An 18,259-nucleotide genomic window follows, 5' to 3' on the forward strand; every position below is an offset into this window, starting at 1 on the left:
AAGGTAGTAAAATAGCTGCATTATAAAAGTCAGCTGATTAGTATAAGTCGCCCTATATGAATCCTTACAAATATACCTGAATATGCAGATACCAATGACACAAACACATTTACGCTCCATATTTTTTTCACTACTTCCTGCCATGGTTATATCTTAGGAAGGAGCCGTCATTCTCAGTGTGCCCCAGACCCATCATTTGTTAGAGGTGCGGAACGCCTGTGGCATGGAGGCGTGAGCATCACGGCTGTGCACAAGGCCAGCCTCACTCCACAACTGCCAATCAAGCACAGAACACACAGGTCAAAAAAAACCCTCAACGCAAATCCATCCATCCCACTTCCTTCTGGAGAATTACTCCTAAACCTGGAAAATTCAGGTTCACACACAATGTATTCCTAAAGAGTTATTATAACATTTTACTGCCACCAAGAAAAATATTAACAAGTGTGCCACACTATTGGTTGTCAGATGTATTATAAGGCCCTAATACTTTTTGTTACTAAGCCATGGGTTTTATTGTCATCGAGCTGCTCTTTACAGTTACTATCAAAGTGAGGCATCGCGTGAAAAGCATCCAACAGGCAGACAGGTGTCAGGTAAAATGCAGAAGTCCTGCACCCTGCTCTCCATTCTAAAAGACTGAGGTTCTCCCAACTGATGGTTCCCACAGCGGGGGAGGGTTGGGGAGCTGAGCGAAAAAGGTGAAGAGATTAAGAGGTACAGATTGGCAGTTACACGTCAGTCACAGGGAGGCAGAGCAGAGCACAGGGAATACAGTCAGTAATGTTGAAATAGCTACGTATGGGGCCAGGCAGGTACTAGAAATATCAGGGGAACACGCTCTAAACTGTATCATTGTCTAACCTATGATGTACACCTGAAACTAATATAAAATACTACTAGATGTCAACCATAGTAGAAAAATACATTAAAAAAAGAGACGAGGGTTCTCTGCCTTTTGTGCAAGTACTTGTGGTCATGTGACTACGTACTAATGAACACAAGTGTTGTGTTGGTTTCTCCGAAGGCTGTTCAAACCAGGAAGTGAAGAAGTTGGAAAGGCTCCTACTTCGGCCTTTCTGTCTGTGTTCTTCCTAACTCCAATAAAGCCTCGAAGAGGTCTTGGACCACGAGGGAACCTTGAAACTGGAAGTCATCCACGAGGATGGCGGAACAGAAAGACAGAGGCATGGGAGCTCAGGGTCCCCAGGACCCCAGCACCACCCCAGAATGCCTCCCTCCGGCACTGACCGCTTGCTTAGGCACTCCCACTGCTGGTCTGTGCTGCAGCCTCACACAGCGCCAGTCAGTGGCACATGAGCTCCCTGTTCCATGCGCAGACGGGTCACGACAGAAACGCTGCCGCGCCACTCAACCCTGTTCACAAACAGACTATCCGACGGTTGTAAAACTTAACCTCTTCCTTAGCACTGCACCTCGACCTTCGTTTCACAGCTGCTGATGGGCGTTCAGGTCACTGCACCTCGACCTTCCTCTCACAGCTGCTGATGGGCATTCAGGTCACTTCCAGAAGCACTCTTCCATGAACAGGCTCATGCGTGTCGCCTCTTCGAGAACGACACAGGAATATCTGCAGGATATTCTTAGAATTCCTAGGTCAAAATGTTCAGTTTCAATAGACAATACAAATGCCTTCCTGAAAGGCATGCCAGTTAGTACCAGCACACACAACGTCACCAACAACGGGCAGCATTTCAAATGTTTTATTTGATATGCCAATATTATAGGGCCTAGTAATTTATGATAAAGTCTTTTTTTCATTTGGCATGTTCATTTCTGATGAGTAAAAATAAATTAATATACGTACCGGAGTAATCTGAATTTCAGAGTGCATTTACACTTATGTTTGACATTCTATCAGTAGCAAAAAGAAATGAAAGACCAAGGAGCAAAAAGCAGAAAGAAACTAAATAAATGGCACATATTGACAAGCAAAGACCAAAGGATGTCACAGGGAACCGGAAGCTGAACGCTGCTCTGGGAAAGCTGGCGGGAGGAGAGGGGTGCGGGCAGCTGTCCGCAGGCGCCCCATGGGGGCTGCAGTGCTCACCACCCTTTCGGTGCTAAAGCCCTAACCCAGTCTCGGCAAAACATCACCATCCATGTCAATGTTGTCTGTCCTTAAGTCCTTATGGATACAATGATGTATCTGGAACTTGCTTTAAAATATTCCAGGGAAAAAACAGTGGGTAGACAGCCCCAAAAAGATTAGCAGAAGTCGATGATATTGAGGCCCAATGAGGGCCCGTGGGGAGGCCAGGTCAGTATAAGTGGCTCTTTTATGTAGATTTTTAAATGTCCATCATAAAAAGTTTGCAAAGTTAATGTTAATTGGAAGCACTTCTAGAATGGCAGAGTAAGGAACTCTGAAAATTCACTCATCTGTTACAGCAACAAGAACATTTGACAAAAATTCTCAAACTCAATTTGTTCAGAATTTTAAAAACTAAATAAAGGCTTGCAAAAACCCACAAAGCACTGATTCAAGAGCAACGAGGGGGCTGAGCAGGAAGCACCAGCCCCAAGTGCCATGCCCTGGCCCTGCCCTTCTCCCTCGCTCTGCAAGCCTGGGGGCGCACAGCTCCTCAGGTGCGGCAGTGGGTGTGGGGTCAGCCACCAGCAGACGCCAGTGCGGGCAAGGCAGCGCACATTCAGAGCCAAGCGAGCTGCATGGGGGGCTTACTTGAAAGCTGCAGTCTCAGCTCTCCTCTTTACGCAACCTGGTTTAGCTCACTGTATGGACAGGGCTGCAGCCAGGGCATTTTTGGAACACAGCGAGAAAATGTTCAACCTCCCAACGGCTGGAGAATCAGGACCACCTGGAGTTCACAGGCGGCTAACTGAAACACACAAAAGGGAAATCGGGGACGAAGGCATCCACAAGATCAGGCACAGGTGGCTGCGAGCATACTCATGAAGGGACCAACAGGACCTGATTTCTCTGATTTCTCCAGGCTGGTTAAGGGCCTGCTGCTCTACACTAGCAGGAGGTGAAGGCGCAGGCAGAGCTGCAGGCTGCTCAGAGGCCCTCGGCAAAAGGTGCCGGACCTACGTTCCGAGCATTTACAGAAACCTCTGTTCAGCCGTGACATCATCATTAAGCTACATTAATCCACATCATCAAACATTTCAGGAGCCGTACAAAATGAAGAATACAAACTTTATAAAACCAATGCAGAAAACTCACAAAACAAAAAAGGCAACAATAACAATAACAAAAAGCTGCAAGAAAATATCTTGGGAAGGGGTACTCTGATACGAGAAGTTGTTACAATGCATCATTTAAAATGTCCGGTTTTCCACGACAAAAACGACAAGACAAGCAAACAGCAAAGTACACACACGCGGGTGAACTGTGCCTGAGGGAGGCCCAGCGCTGGCCTCACACAGAAAACGTTCTCTTCTGTGACAATGTGCCCAAGTGCTAATGGAAATCGCGTCTCAGGAATTAAAGGGAAGCGTGAAAACTCTGTGTCACCAGGTAGAGAAAATCAATAAGGAAATACAGATTACTGAAAAAAACAAACAAATTCTTGAGTTGAAAAAAGTATAATAACTCAAAAGAAAATCCACTGGAGAGGTTCAACAAGAGATCTGAACTGGCAGAAGAAAGAAGCAGTGAAGTTAACAGCATTAACTGGGGACCCATGCTACCACATACATGAACTCGAAAACAACATACTTTGAAAGAAAACAGTCATGAAAGGCCTCATATGCTATGACTCCCTTTACGTAAAATGTCTACAGTAGGCAAATCCACGGGGCAGAAACTGGGTCCGTGGCTGCTCGGGGCTGGGCAGGGGGAGCGAGAAGCAATGCTCGTGGGTATAGAGTCTGCTTTGAGGGTGAAGAGAATGTGCTGGGATTAGGTAGTGATGAGCACCACACAACCCTGCAAACACACTACAAACCATGAACTGTACACTTCACAGGATAATTTTATGAGATATGATTTATATCTCAATACGAGTGTTATAAAATTAATTTTGAATTTATCGCTTTTATAGCTTTATTTTTAATCTGTAAATAATTTTGGATTTTATAATTGTACACGAGTTATAAGCACTAGGTGCTTGTATCTAGTTTAATGTTTGCATATATTTAAGTAACACCATAATTAAAATAATTTGTCAATAGCTGGTTCTGGTCAGTTATCCTAAAATTAACACACCAGTTGTGGTCAGCTAACTTCTCATGTCGGAGCGCACAGTCCTGAGGCAATTAAGTTTTCCTGTTTTCTCTATCAACATTAGACTTTAAATTGGCAAAATTCACGTTAGAAGTTGATTTTCAACAGTGAAAGCTGTGATTGACTCCTCGAAGTAGTGAAAGTGCAAGTGAGCTCTCTGGAGAGATGAGGGCCAGCGAGAGAGATTTCTGAATGTGCCACAGGCGTGCCCTGGAGGCCTGGAGGCCTGCGACCTGCCTCTCAGGGACGCGGGCCTCTGAGGGTTTGGGCTGCCCAGTGCCAACTGGCAGGTTCAGAATCCTGCCTCCACAAGGCTGCAGATGTTTTTCTGTAAGGGCCTGAGCCATCCCGCCTCTGTGTATCTATTCACTTTGGCCACCAACACGTGAGAGCAGTGACAGACCTCAAGCCAGCCAGTGTGGACCGACAAGTGCAGGACCGCAGTTTGCCAACCGCTGCTCCAGAGCACAGCGTGTGCAGCAGGCCAGGGGCGGCTGCAGCCTGTCAGACGGGACGGACACTCCACAAAGCCCTCACACCAGGCGTTTGCCTGCTGGTGAACACCGGTGCAAGGGAAAGTCCAAGCCTGGCTTTCGGGGCACACGCCAGTGGTGAGGCCGCAGAGGGCAGAGAGCCTCTCAGCTGCCACTGCGCTCGAGGGCGCATCCTCGCTTTCGTGGCCCCATCGTCGCAACGGGGACTGTTAACACAGGGGAGCGTCATGTCAAAATGAAGGAATAAAAATTAAACTCGGGTTAGAAAAATGAAAGTGCATCGGATCACAAGGACATTCAACGTAGGAGCCAGGCCAACAGGCACCGAGGCATCTGGAACACTTGGGTACGGGCTCCGGTCCAGAACCCAGACGGGCTTACAGACTCACGGGCGGAGAACCTCATTATTCACCGCAATGGAAACAGCAGAGAGAGATAACGGCCCAAAACCAATTTTCCTTGGTTCTGCAATTAGTTCCTAGACTGCCCTACTTTGATTCAAATCCACTTAACACTAAAGTCATTCCAATTTCCCTAAATCCAGACAGCCTGAGGGCCCAGAAAAGAAGTCAGTCATAGCTGCAGGCCTGAACACTCCTACCGATGGCTCAGCCCCTCGAGGCCGAGGCCGACATTTATCCTTACGGCTCACTAGCCTAGTGTAATGGACAGGGGGAAACACCCATTTTATCCACCACCAGCTGGGTTTCTTCTCTCCATCCATTGAGAAATGTTTCTTTGATAATATAATTGACTATTATTAGAAGCTTCTGCATGTAGAAGACCTCAGAGAAGAGTTTCTCAAATTTGAAAAATTCTTAAGTATCCTGGGGATGTGCAGAGGGAAAAAAATGCACCCGGGCAGTACAGCCCGCCTTTGTAAGGAGGGCACGAGTGGGACGTGGCTGCAGGTGCTCCTCAGACCATAACTGAGAACCAGCGCCAGGTGCTGGCCCAGCTCACCTCAGGATCTGGCTGCGCCTGTAGGTGTCGAGGGAAGAGGCCAACCCATGGCTCCGGTTCTGCCATAAATAAGTCAGCCACACAGAGAGCTGAGAGTGCACCATTTTCATAACCTCTCAACCTCCCCAGAAACCGCCTAGCCCATGCTTTCTAAATTAGGCGGGCAAGGATGACGTTCATTTAACTCTACTACACATCAGCACGTACCACGCACTGCGCACCATGCTGGGACTGCGCCGGTGATGCCCACTACGGACACTGCGCCTGACCTACCACGGCCAGGGACAGCGAGAACCCACCTTGGGCTCTCTGCACCTCAGCTGCGTCCAGGCCACAGGCACAGCTGTTAGGTGAAAGTGGAGGGCACAGAAAGCTCCACCTGTCATACAACTTAGACCCTCAAGTGTGAGAGGCAGAAACAACAAAGAGAAGTGTGCAACTGCTCTCCACACCATTCCTGACTCTGTCAGGATAAATCTGGGCATCAGTCCCTGTGCCTTAATATTAAGAAATTAAAAATAGCCCTGGCCAGGTAGCTCAGCTGGTTAGAGCAGCATTCCAGTGCACACAGGTTGTGGGTTCAATCCCTGGACAGAGCACATACATACAAGAACCAACCGATGAATGCATCATTAAACGGAACCACAAGGTTTCTCTCTCTCCATCTCCTCTCCCTCCTTTTGGAAGGGAGGGATGGAGGAAGGGAAAGAAATTAAAATCATACCAAAAATTCTAGACCCAATAAACTAAAACAGAAAAGACCTATGAACCCTGAAAACTCAGAGGTTGACCGGGGACCCAAGAGTTGGAAAATTTTAGTTTAAGCAATAGCTAATAAGCTTAGCTATTTGCTAATAGAGATTAAAAAAAAAAAAAAAAAAAAGCTATTGTTCCAGGAACTGAAGGTATGACCTGCCCTCACTCCAGGAGACCACAAGCAGTTCTACCTGTGTGCCTCAGGAGGACTACAAGCAATCAAGACGGTATCTGAGCCATTGTGCTCCGGGGGGACACGACCACCACACAGGACACAGCTAAAGGCCACCACCTAGGGGGAGAATACTGCAGGAGTTTTTTTTAATCCAATTAGCTTTTCACTGAATTCCAAACCCCTTACCTACACTTTGTTCTCCTTGTAAAAAGGGCCATTTTAAAATGGAATTTAAGATGGTCCATTAGGGTATGAACTCGCCATCTTCTCAGATCACCAGCCATCTGAATAAATCGCCCATAAAGATTCAATCCCTGTCTCTGCTTATTGGGTTCAGTATGTGACAGCACAAATGCCAGGGGTTTTTTTCTGGTTTCAAGATGGTGCAGGAGCTCAGGCCTGCCCACCTGGAGGTCAAGAGGTTCTGCCTTCACCTCCTCACCTCTTCGGTCATCCCTGCTCCCCGACCCCCATCCCTGCCGCCCCGGAAGGCGCAAGGACTTGTGTTCTTCTGCTGCTCTGTGTGTGTGTGTGTGTGTGTGTGTGAGAGAGAGAGAGAGAGAGAGAGAGAGAGAGAGAGAGAGAGAGAGAGAGAGAGAGAGAGAGAGAAAGAGAGAGAGACCAACAGGCAGGGCAGGAAGGGACGTCCAGGGAGCGACTCAAGGGCCCAGCCTGGCAGAAGAAAGTGGTTGAAAAACCACTCCATCTGGTATGCTGTGGGGAACCTCCAGTCTCAGGCCCCCCGCATCTTCACTCCTCATTCCAGCCTTCCACCCTGGTTTCCCCACTGGGGAGGCCCTCTCTACACCCCAGAACTCCAAAGGGGTTGACCTGTTTCTGCCTGGCCAGCTGCCAGTCACAGAAACAAGAACCTGGATGGAAATAGGACATCTCGTTTCCGTCCCTCAGGTTAACAGTGATGGGGAAGCAGAGCAGCCTCATAGCGACCAGGTCTTCGCAGGCCCTGAGGTCCACTAGGTCCACTGGCTCACAGTCCCCAGTGTAACGGGGTGCACCCCCAGGGCCTCCCTCAAACGAAGGATTAGAAACACAGTCCAGAACTCGGGGTGTCCAGGAAATATACAGGCTATCCCCACCCCTACAAGTATGAACTGGGGGATGGGACACATGGAGCAGGGCCATTGAAAGTTATTTTGCATATCAACAGTTTTGCAAATAACTGCAAAAAACGGTCATTTTATATATTTATAACAGCTGGCTAGCTTCATAGATATGTTAAGTAGCATTGGCCATGCTTTGAGCCAGGGAGATGGGAGTGACTTGGACCCATGACATAACTGGAAGGCAGCTCCCCCTGGATACAGAGCCTGCGTGAGAGCTTGGAGACAGTTCACTCCACGCCACAAGGCCATGCCTGCCTGGACTTACTATGGCAGCTAAGAAAGGCTGGAAAAATACGGGAGTGCTGGCAGGTGTAGCCAATTGTGGGAGGAATCAGAAATGGGGGTGCAGAGGAAGATTCCCACAGGGGTTTAAACCCAGGCACAGCATCCATGCGGGGGCTAACCACGTGGTTTTCAGGACCCCTTTACCACACGGCTTAGAAAACAGGAGAGACAATGCAGGCCTAGGGATGGGAACAATGTGAGACCTTGCAGGGAAGGAAAGGGGTGAAAGGGCTCTCGCTGGGGGGCCTGAGAAGGTGCCATGTGGACTTGGATTAAGAACTGGAGGTCCTGGCGACGCAGCTGATGGTGCTGGGAACTGCGGGAGGCCTGCCGGCCGTGCACGGATGACTCAGAGGAGCCAGGAGAAGTGAGCTGCAGACTGTTTTTCTTTCCCTCAGACACGGTACCCAAGACTGGCCTGCCAGGGCAAAGGGGGAAGGAAAGACTGTGTGTGTTTGTGGGTGTTTTAAGGGACTTTGTGATTTTAATGAAGACATTAAGTCATTACTCTAAGTCTGTATAACTTTTGAATAGTTTCTTTCCTTTTCACCAAACTCTGGCATTGAGAGCCATAATTCCAATTCCCTGGCAGCGGGCAAAGACTCCAGTGACAGAGGGACCCATAGCCCCCGGGTCCATTCTGTAACACCAGGATAGCCGTCCCACCTGCTCCGACCAGGCCTGGTTCTCTCCCTTGCACCGGGCAGTGAGGTTGCCACTTACCATGTGATACCTTTGCAAGGCAAGTCCTATTAAATAATCAACAACCCTGGTTTTCAATGAGCAAGCTCTTCATTTCAGCATCTGGCTCCCACCCATGAAATCAAGGGGAAAATTTTCCCAGAGGCTGAGATTTAAGCTAGAAGCCCAACGACTGCTTTTCTTGGAGAACTGACTCCCACTGGCCAACAACTGCACATTCTGTGAGCCACATAAGTTAACATGGGGTCAAAATTCACAATGAAATTGGCCTAAATTGAAAGGAAATCAGGCAGTGGAGTTAATGAAAAACACTACTGAGCCCCATCCCTCCCTTCTGAGTTCTTTTCATTGGGATTTCAAAGGAATGTGTTTGTCAAGAATGCATGGAAACAACCAGGTCCCTAGAGCCTAGAGATACTCCGAGGGCGAGTCCAAGCTTCTGCAGCCCTGGACCTCCCAGGGGGCCTGTGGTGGCACCCTGTCACACTCCCCCAGGCCCGGCGACCGGGCCTGCTTATGTGAACTCCCTGCATGATCACAGAACGCCAAGCCTCAGAAAGGAAACACCAAGGAGTTTAATTCTTAGCTCCTTAAACTCACCACCACCTTTGTAGCAAACATGTACTTGTCCCGAAGCTGAAAGTCTCGCACTTCCTCAAGGACCACTTCCTGGTTCTCCCGGGACTGGAAGAAGTCTGTACTTCGGAAAACGGTGGAGTAACCAGAGGGTTCATGCCGTTCGATGTAGACGGTGTTTGGCTTGTCATAGGGATCAATTCCCCTGAAAGAAAAACAGCTGTTACCATCTTTTCCAAGTCTGATCCCTGGGGGCAAGGAGGTTCTGCCAGGGGAAGACAACCAGCTAGAACTCAGGGTGCATGCTGGGATCACTATGTGCTGCCAACTCTCTGTGGTAGCTCCTCAGCTCAGTGCAAAGGGAAAGGAGCTGCCATCTGTCAGGCATTCTATGTTACTGTTGTTTTCAGAGCATCCTGGGTTTCCCCTCAGAGCAAGCTCCGACCAGCCTCTGTAGGGTGGAAAGAAGGAAAAGTAAAATACGCAATGTTTTCGAATCAGTAGGTCCTGCTTGAGGCTGTCGGCAGGTTTCTGGCCTCACAGTGAGGAACCTTGGAGGAAGGAGAGTGTTTTCCAAGGTGCTGCGTTCTGAGAACAGAGGAAACCACACGAGGAGCCATAATGAGCCCTTTTCTCTCTGTCTGCTCGGGGCTGTTGCTGTTGTCACGGATCTGGGCAACCAAGATCCATCCAGTGCTAATTCCCGTCCTGTGAGCCCCTTTCACAAGCTCCTTCTTGCACATACTGATCTCCTCACGAACGCAGGTTCATTTCCTCCCCTGTGCTTCGGCCAGTGCTACACCCCTCTGCAGGGTCCCTTCGCCATTCATGCTGGCCTGCACCTCTGAATCCTGCTCATCTTCTGGGGCCAAGTTCACATCGCCCTCCCCCAGGAGGCCTTCCCCTAACGCTCTCTTCCCTCTTCCAGCACTGGCAATGTATCTCTATAGCATTCAATTTCAAGTCTTTTTAATGAGCTTTATGTGAGTTTCAGACAAAGGTAAAAAACTGCTTTGGTTGGGTGGATTCTGAATCAGTCTCCTTTCTTTATACAGTAGAGCTTCTTATTATATTATCCTACACTGAATGTATGACGTCAAAACTTACTATGTTGTTCACCATACTTTGTCTGAGCTTCCTAGACAGTGCAGAGGCCTTTGAAACCCATGTCCTATCTATGTCCCTTCTCATCTGGCAGGGCTCCCACCCACCTGCACAGATCCCTGCTGCACTGGCTCTATGGGCCGTAAGTACAGAGACGATTCCAAAGGGAAAACTGTAGCGTGATGAGATCAAACCACCTGGGAGGAGATCTCTGAACTGCTGCCCCTCCCCCCAGATGCACCCCACACAGCAGCTGAGAGGACAGCTCACCTGCCCCAGGTTCCTGACACTCATAAGAACACCAAGGCCAGGCGGACCACCCCCAGGAGGAAAATTAACTTAAAAATCAAGAGGATGAGGACGCAGCTATGGCCCAAGGAAAGGCAGAGGTCTTTGGAAAGTTCCATCCTTTGCACAATAGCTCTCAGGATAATGAAAATACGATATAAAATTCCTTCAAGATGTGCTACCAAGAGCACATTCTAAGAAAAAAGAAGGGAAAGGAAGGGAAAAGAAGGGAAGGGAAACAAAAGGAAAGAAAAAATAAATGAAAAGAAGAGAGAAAAGGAGGAAGAAAGAGAAAGGAAGCTAAGAGTAGAAAAATAAAAGAGCCTCTTCTCACAGTGAGGGATGAAGACTTTGGCCCAACAACCTGGAGTCTTAACAAGGCACTGGAGAAAGCAGGAGCCTTGGGCCTAACCTGGGGACAATGTCATCATCCGATGCTCAGTGAGCAAGTGTGGGGGGAACAGTAGCACGTTCTCTTCTTTTCCAGAATTAGAAGTACCGATTAAAGCACTTCCTCTCCTCTACACGATATGCAAATTAAAATGAGGCTGCTGGATATTTTTAAAAAGGCAGAGAGGAAGGAACCTTTAATCAGATTTGAGAGCTCACCTCTACTATTCCTCCTTAGCCAAAAGCAGCAGCCAAGGTCTGAAACGGAGCCCTGACTTTCATCCCAATCCAACTGTGTCCTCAGACTCAGGCCTCCCATTTCCGAGAGCCACTCCCCCTACGAGTTCTGGGTGCTTGGCAGTTGCTAGCCTTCCACTTCTTACATTCACTCATGTGTACTTCCCTTTCTCTTTGCCCTCATTTGCAAATTCCAAGCCTTGCCAGACCTCACCTGCCCCCCTGGCTCTCACTGGCCCCCCTTACCATCCTTCAGGGACCTCCACTGGGCAGCCTGGGGCCCCTCCGCCAAAGCTCTCCCCCGTCTGGACTTGCCGACCTCCAGCTCTGAACAACAACAAATCATGGGTTTCCACTCCCCTGCTGCTGCTAGGCTGACAAGTGTTGTTGAACAACAGTGTGTGGGTTATTCTCTGAGGGGCCAGATTACACTCTCAGTTACAACGGAGGGTCCTCAGGGAAAATCCCCCAAATTGCTTGAAATTCCCTGACACCACACCAGTAATTATCTAAAATAAGCCAGTCCTTTCCCCTAAAATAGCTGCACATCTGAATGGAGGCAGAAGGCACAACATACTAATTCCCAAATATGAAGTAACTTTTCTTAGTAATCCAGCTGGTTTGCCCTCTTAATATATGGTTCCCCAAACAAGTAAAAGAGCAATTCGTCCCTTTAAAATTCAAATAGAGCAAAAGACACCCTGTCTGGTGTGGCTGAGCTGGCTGGGCATCATCCGGCAAAGTGAAAGGTCAGAGGTTCCATTCCAGGTCAGGGCACCTGCCTGAACTGAGGGTTCAGTCCCCAGTTGGTCAGGACATGCAAGAGGCAACCAATCAATGTTTCTCTCACACATCGATGTTTCTCTCCTTCTCTTTCTTCCTCCCTTCCCCTCTCTCTAAAAATAAACAAATAAAATATTTTTAAAAATAAAATATTTTATAATATGTTTAAAAATATTTTAAAATATTAAAAATAGAAAAAAATAAAATTCAAATAAAGCAGAAGGAAGAAGAAATCTCGTCTAGTACAACTGGGTAGAGGCTGCCCTGGAATGAGATCACGGTTCTAATGCCACTAGGACCCTCAACCTCTGCCCAAGGAAAACAACAGGCCAGAAACAGCTGCCCTCCTGAGAAGGCAGCCCCCAGAGCCTGCAGACACCAGCTACAAGTTTCCATCCTCACCAGCCTCAACCCCTAGGAAGCAACACCAACCCAAAGACATTCCTCTTCCCACAGGCCTATGAAAAAGCACAGACAGTATCCAACACCCCCCTGCTGGGCCATTACCTTTACTGAGGACTACAAGTCAAAAGGCAGATGACAAACTGGAAAATAAAAGACTCAATCTATCTCATATCGCAAAGGACTGACCTCAAATATAATACAAGCTCCTAGAAACCAGTAATAATACAACTACAAATCCAACAGAAAAAGGGGAAATGGTATGAACAGATGTCACAAAAAAGACATAAAAATGAACTTAGAACAGGTTAAAAGATGTTCAAAATCATGCATAATAAGAAAAGTGCAGGCCTGGCTGGTGTGGTCAGTGGACTGAGCGCTGGCCTGGGAACCAAAGGGTTGCCGGTCTGATTCCCAGTCAGGGCACATGCCCGGGTTGCGAGCCAGGTCCCCAGTTGGGGGCGAAGGAGAGGCAACCACGTACCAATGTTTCCCTCTCCCCTTCCCTGCCCTTCCCCCTCTCTAAATATAAACAAATACAATCTTTTTAAAAAAAATAAGTAAAAGAGAAAGACAAATAATAAGCATAATAATAGCATATTAACATGTGGTAAGTGCTATGCAAAAAATGGGTAGGTCAGGTTCAGCGGATTGTGAATGGCAGATCAGTTGCAATTTCATAGGATCCTTAGGTAGACCTCATTTAGGGCGGTTATTTGAGCAGACTTGAATGAGGTAAGGAAGGAAGGAGAAACTGTATCTTTAGTAAGAGCATTTCAGGCAGAGAAAATAACGAGTACAAAGTGCTTCTAGCAGGAACGTACCCTGGCATTTAATCTGAGAGATGATGATGCGTATGTTAAAGGGGTCAAAGCAGAGGAACAACACGATCTGACCTGCTTTTAACAGGATCAGTGCAGCTCTGTGCTGAGAACTAGGGCCAGAGTGGAGGCAGAAAGGCCAGTGGGAGGACCGGCGGGCACCAGTGGGGGCTTGGGGAGCAGCAGTAGCTGAGCAGTGTGCCCTGGGTCTGCACTGCGGGTGGGGCCGACAGCGGCTCCTGACGGCCTGAATGTGAAGCCTGAAGCAAACGTGGGGTCCACGAGGACCCAAAGTTTTGACACTGAGCAACTAGAAACCGAAAGCAGTTAGATCTGATTTGTGATGGTGAAGACCAAGAGTTAATTTGGGAGACATCAAGTTTGCTACGAGTGACCCGCTGACCAGCAAGCCTGCTCCCGGGAATCTGTTCTACACACTCGCTGGCACATGTACAAACTCATGTATTCACGGTTACATACTATGTCCCTGTAATAGTAAAAGATCAGAGGCAACTAGGACAAGAAACAACTGTACTTGAAAAAGCTCTGTTGATTTCACTCACTTTCCTTCTCAAAACGCTACAATGGCTCCCCACTGCTTTCAGAATTCAATCCAAATTCCTTTCTTGAGCACTACAGATTCTGATAGTAACAGGCCTTCCCAAACTTCACCCAACACACTGCACCCAAGCACACTGCCACATCTCCACTCTGGGCCACTCTGTCCCCGTACACCTGCACCCAGCTGCACGCACCCGGCCTGCTGTTGACGCCCCACCCTCTGCAAAGAACACGTCCCTCCTCTGCCTCCTCACACTGTGCCGGTGACGGCTCAGCTTCCATCAAGTGTGCTGTATGCACAAATGTCTTTCCTCACCTCCTGCAATCTCCTCACTAACTCTATCCACGAATGAGTCGACTTCATATACCCTAAAGCATATTTAGCATGTTTTATGTTCAGCAGATGTTCAAATCAATATGTTATGAATGAACCAATGAATTGATTTTACGCAGAGGAAAATCCCCACTTCCGGTAAAACTGAAGGTCTTTACAAAGTCTCACACATGCTACAGCTTTAAGATTCCCCGGTTCCCTGGTGGACTGAAACTGCAAAAGCTCTGCACCCCTATCACCAAGAACCTCCCTTCCTCATCCACTCCAGTGCACCTGCTACCCTCACAGGTCTAGTTCCCAGGTCTGGGAAATGTGCTTCTGGAACCAAATGCTGCACACCCCAGGTGAGGGTAGGCTCGGCCTCTGTGAAAGAGCTGGAACGGAGAAAAGGAGATACTACAATTCACATTTCCCAGATGACACGACTTACCACGAGAAGGACTTCACATGTTCCTGAATCATGATCCAGGTCTGGCCGAAATCATCCGACTTCCACAGCTGCGAAGGCCAAAGCAAGGAAAAGTGGTCACCGTGTGAGAACCACGCCCAGTCTGACCAGCACTGCCACACACCCACTGAAGGCCCCCCTTAAGCAGCATGCGGTCTGGGAGGACCGGCACCCCGAGGCACCCTGACCGCCGAGGCAAGCAAGGGCGGGAGGCAAGACCAGACCCGCACCCCGTGGTTTGCTAGTTACTATGGTCTCGACAGAAGCTGGAAGGAAAGATGACTGTGACTTGTCCTCCGCTTACAGATGATCAGAAATTATGTTTCACTCGGACTAGGCCCTGGCTGATGGTAAACACAAAAGGACTATACTTGGTACTTCTCACCTGAGAAAGTGAAAGTGTCCTTAGAAATGACAATGGCCACGTGGTCAAAGTTGAATGGCGAGGACACTGACCACGTACAGAACCGAGAAGTATCAGAGAATCGAATGAATACACGGGGTGTGGCTAAGAGTGACTAACCTGCCAAAGTCCCTTAACTTCCAAAGACATTTCCTGGGGGCCCCTCTTTCCCTGTGTTAAGAAGCAGGAGGCCAAACATAACAACAATCCACCCTCCCCGGTAAACTGCCCCCGCCCACACTCAGGTTACTCCCTCAGGCATGTGAAGGTGAACAGATCATGTGTTGGCTAAACGACCTGCAAAGAAAAGCCAATGTTCCAAGGTTACTCTGAGCAAAGCCATCCAAAACTCATCATAAATCCAACCCTGCAGGATCTAGAGGTTTCACAGGATTGCACAAGAACAATATATATTGTTTTTAATCCTCGCCCAAGGACATGCTCATTGATTTCAGAGAGAGGGGGAGAGAGAGAAAGAGAGCAAGACAAACATCAATGTGAGAGAGAAACATCGATCGGTTGCCTCTTGCATGCACCCCAACCAGGGACCCAGCCTGCACCCAGGCATGTGCCCCGAGCAGGAATTGAACCTGTGACCCCTTGGTTTACAGGACAACACTCCAACCAACTGAGCCACACTGGCCAGGGCCACATCAATATTCTTGACTCGGCAAGTTTCTTCCCCTGACGTGTAAATCCACTAAGGCTCTGTCTCTCTATCACTCACCTTTCCTTCAGATTTGGATTAAGGAGGAAAGTACACACATTTACATTTTATGCCCACGCACACAAAAAGAGTATTAATGGTAATGGTAAATTCGAATAAATGGTAGGCAACGGCAGCATGGCTAGGGCAGAGGACAGAAAGGGTACAACGGAAAGGCGACAGGTCCCGGCAGGGCTCTGACCCATCTCCAGAGCCTAACAAAGGTGCATCTGCACCAAAAAGCACACCCCGTTCAAAGAACAGGACCTGCCAAGTGCTACATGCTGCCCTCTGGCTGGGATGCAGGCTGAAAGAGCGAGAGGACGAATTTTTCCTGAGCCATGGGAAGTGAAACAGCTAGAAAGGGTGAGCCTGAGACAGAAGGGGGCGGGGGGCCAGGAGGAGGTCATGCAAAGGACACAAAGTCCACACAGACGGAGCGGAACAGAAACCTCCAGGCACCCACCTGACCGAGTTCCAGAAGCTCTCTTACCTGCTTGTTGGGGTGAGACCTGTCATAGCCCAGGAGGAGGTTAGAGGCCTTGCTGTGCAGAAGGAGATCAGCTGCCCGGAAGGGGCTGGAAAAGCCTGCGATGGTGCTGCAGAAGTCGAACGTGATCCAGAGGTACTGAGCATACGCATCTACAAAGATGTACTGCAAGAGAGAGGCGGTGAGCTCAGAGCAGGACCTGGCCCGGGCCACTCAAGCCCTTCACACCGTGTCAGCACGCATGCACACGCAGGGGCCAGCCGCGCCAGTGAGGGGCCAGCAAGGGCCCAGCAGGTTGCCCATGCAGCGCTCTCATCATCTGTCAGCAATGAACCAATGCCGGCGTACACACGACAGACGGCCCAGTGGAGGGGGTGCTGCTGCAGGGTGGGCTGACGGGGAGCCAGACCTTGTCCAGAAGAGCCAGGTCAGAAGTTGGTCAAGCCAATTTTTACTCTCAAATGACTTAGCTGGGCTCACTCCCTGGGGAGTCACTTGGTCGCCGTGGAAGGGTGGCTACTGAACACCGGGACACAGAAGTCCTATTCCCCAGGCTGCCGCACAGAGAGACTGCTGTACATCTTCTGATGTGCTCTCCAGGAAAATCCCTAAAGCCACACCCACTGAGGAAAATTAGCTTCCCGCCCTCCCCACTACACCAGGCGACTGGGCAGCCCCTGGGCCGGCGGCCTCGGGCCCTAGCGCAGCAGGAAGCAGCTCTGTCCAGCAAGAGCCTCACCTCATTTTGCATCCACACTGCTGAGTGGCGACTTAGAACAAGTTTGGCTAGAGAGTGACTACTAAAGAGTTTCTGAGGGGACAGGGTGGAGGCAGCTCAGTCTACCAAACATGCACTTGGGGGGCGGCAGTGAAAACACAGCATCCCTCCCCCACAGTAGCTGCGGATCTGAGGTGGGCAGAGGCGTGTCCACCGAAAACTACAGTTCGAGGGACAGTGAGATCAAATGAGAAGCCCCGGTCAGTCCTATGAAAGCAAAGACTACACACAAGCCATGGTTTGGGAGGCCAGAAACGGCAGGCAGGCGAGACTGCCAGGGAAAGAACGCTCCAAGTGCAGTTTGCGTTTGGAAACAGAGGAGGAAAGAACACAGCACAGGTGTGATGACAGCTCTCGAGAGCCTGAGGGAGATAATCAGAAAATGAGGCTGGAAGGCACAGTGACGGCAGGCCTTGAGAGCACCCAGAGGTCTTGACGACAGTCCCCGCTCCCAGAAGGACAACGAGCGGGGGCGGGGAGCAGGCCTGGGGGGCTCTGTGAACCAGAAACTAGAGCAAGGGGGACCGAGCCGCTGAGATCCTCCCAATGAACAACCCAGAGGAATCAGCCCACAACACTTTCCCTAACTGATTCCACCTGACCCAGATCAACCTCCAGCTCCGGATCCTCCGGGCCCCAGCACTCCGCCCTTGTTCACATGCTGCTTTCACATGTTCTTATCCCGTTTCCTCTGCACTCTCTCTCCCCAAATCTGCACAGTAAACTTCCCGGGAAGATGTTCTGTGTGCTCTTCCTCTTGTGTTTCCTCCACATCATATAAGGTAAAACTCTAATCTCCATAGAAGCCTGAGTAAAACTACCTCTAAAACGTACTAAATGTTTGGAAAGAAAAGCTATTCTAACCCTGGCTGGTGTGGCTCCGTGGATGGAGTGCCACCCTGCGAACCAAAGGGACGCCGGTTCGATTCCAAGCCAGGGCACATGTTAGGGTTGCGGGACAGGTCCCCAGTAGGGGGCGTGTGAAAGGCAACACATACGATGTATCTCTCCCTTCTTTCTCCTTCCTTTCCTCTGTCTCCAACAATAAATGAATAAAAGCTTTTTTTAAAAAGGAAGAAAAACTATTCTAAGCAAACACAATACATGCAAACAATTATGATCCTGTGAGTACCATCATAATTTTTTTGCATGAAAGTGTTCCCTAGAAATAACGTAGCCCATTCTCCTGCTCTGAAACCATTGTGATTGCTGAGGAAGGGAGTGTTCTA

General features: G+C 49.1%; 1 protein-coding gene across 2 annotated transcripts in view; it reads right to left on the reverse strand.

Annotated features, from left to right (window-relative positions):
• The window catches only part of SORL1 (sortilin related receptor 1), a 153,432-nt gene that overhangs the window by 101,622 nt on the left and 33,551 nt on the right, over positions 1-18,259 (reverse strand). For both annotated transcript variants that reach the window (XM_053928621.2, XM_053928620.2), the window contains exons 4-6: positions 16,256-16,417; positions 14,636-14,703; positions 9,310-9,490 (exon numbers count right to left, since the gene is read on the reverse strand). In XM_053928621.2, the coding sequence (XP_053784596.1) occupies positions 9,310-9,490; positions 14,636-14,703; positions 16,256-16,417 (411 nt within the window). The remainder of the gene's footprint in view (positions 1-9,309; positions 9,491-14,635; positions 14,704-16,255; positions 16,418-18,259) is intronic.

The sequence above is a fragment of the Desmodus rotundus genome, chromosome 7 (assembly GCF_022682495.2).
Source record: "Desmodus rotundus isolate HL8 chromosome 7, HLdesRot8A.1, whole genome shotgun sequence".
Classification (NCBI taxonomy): Eukaryota; Metazoa; Chordata; class Mammalia; order Chiroptera; family Phyllostomidae; genus Desmodus; species Desmodus rotundus.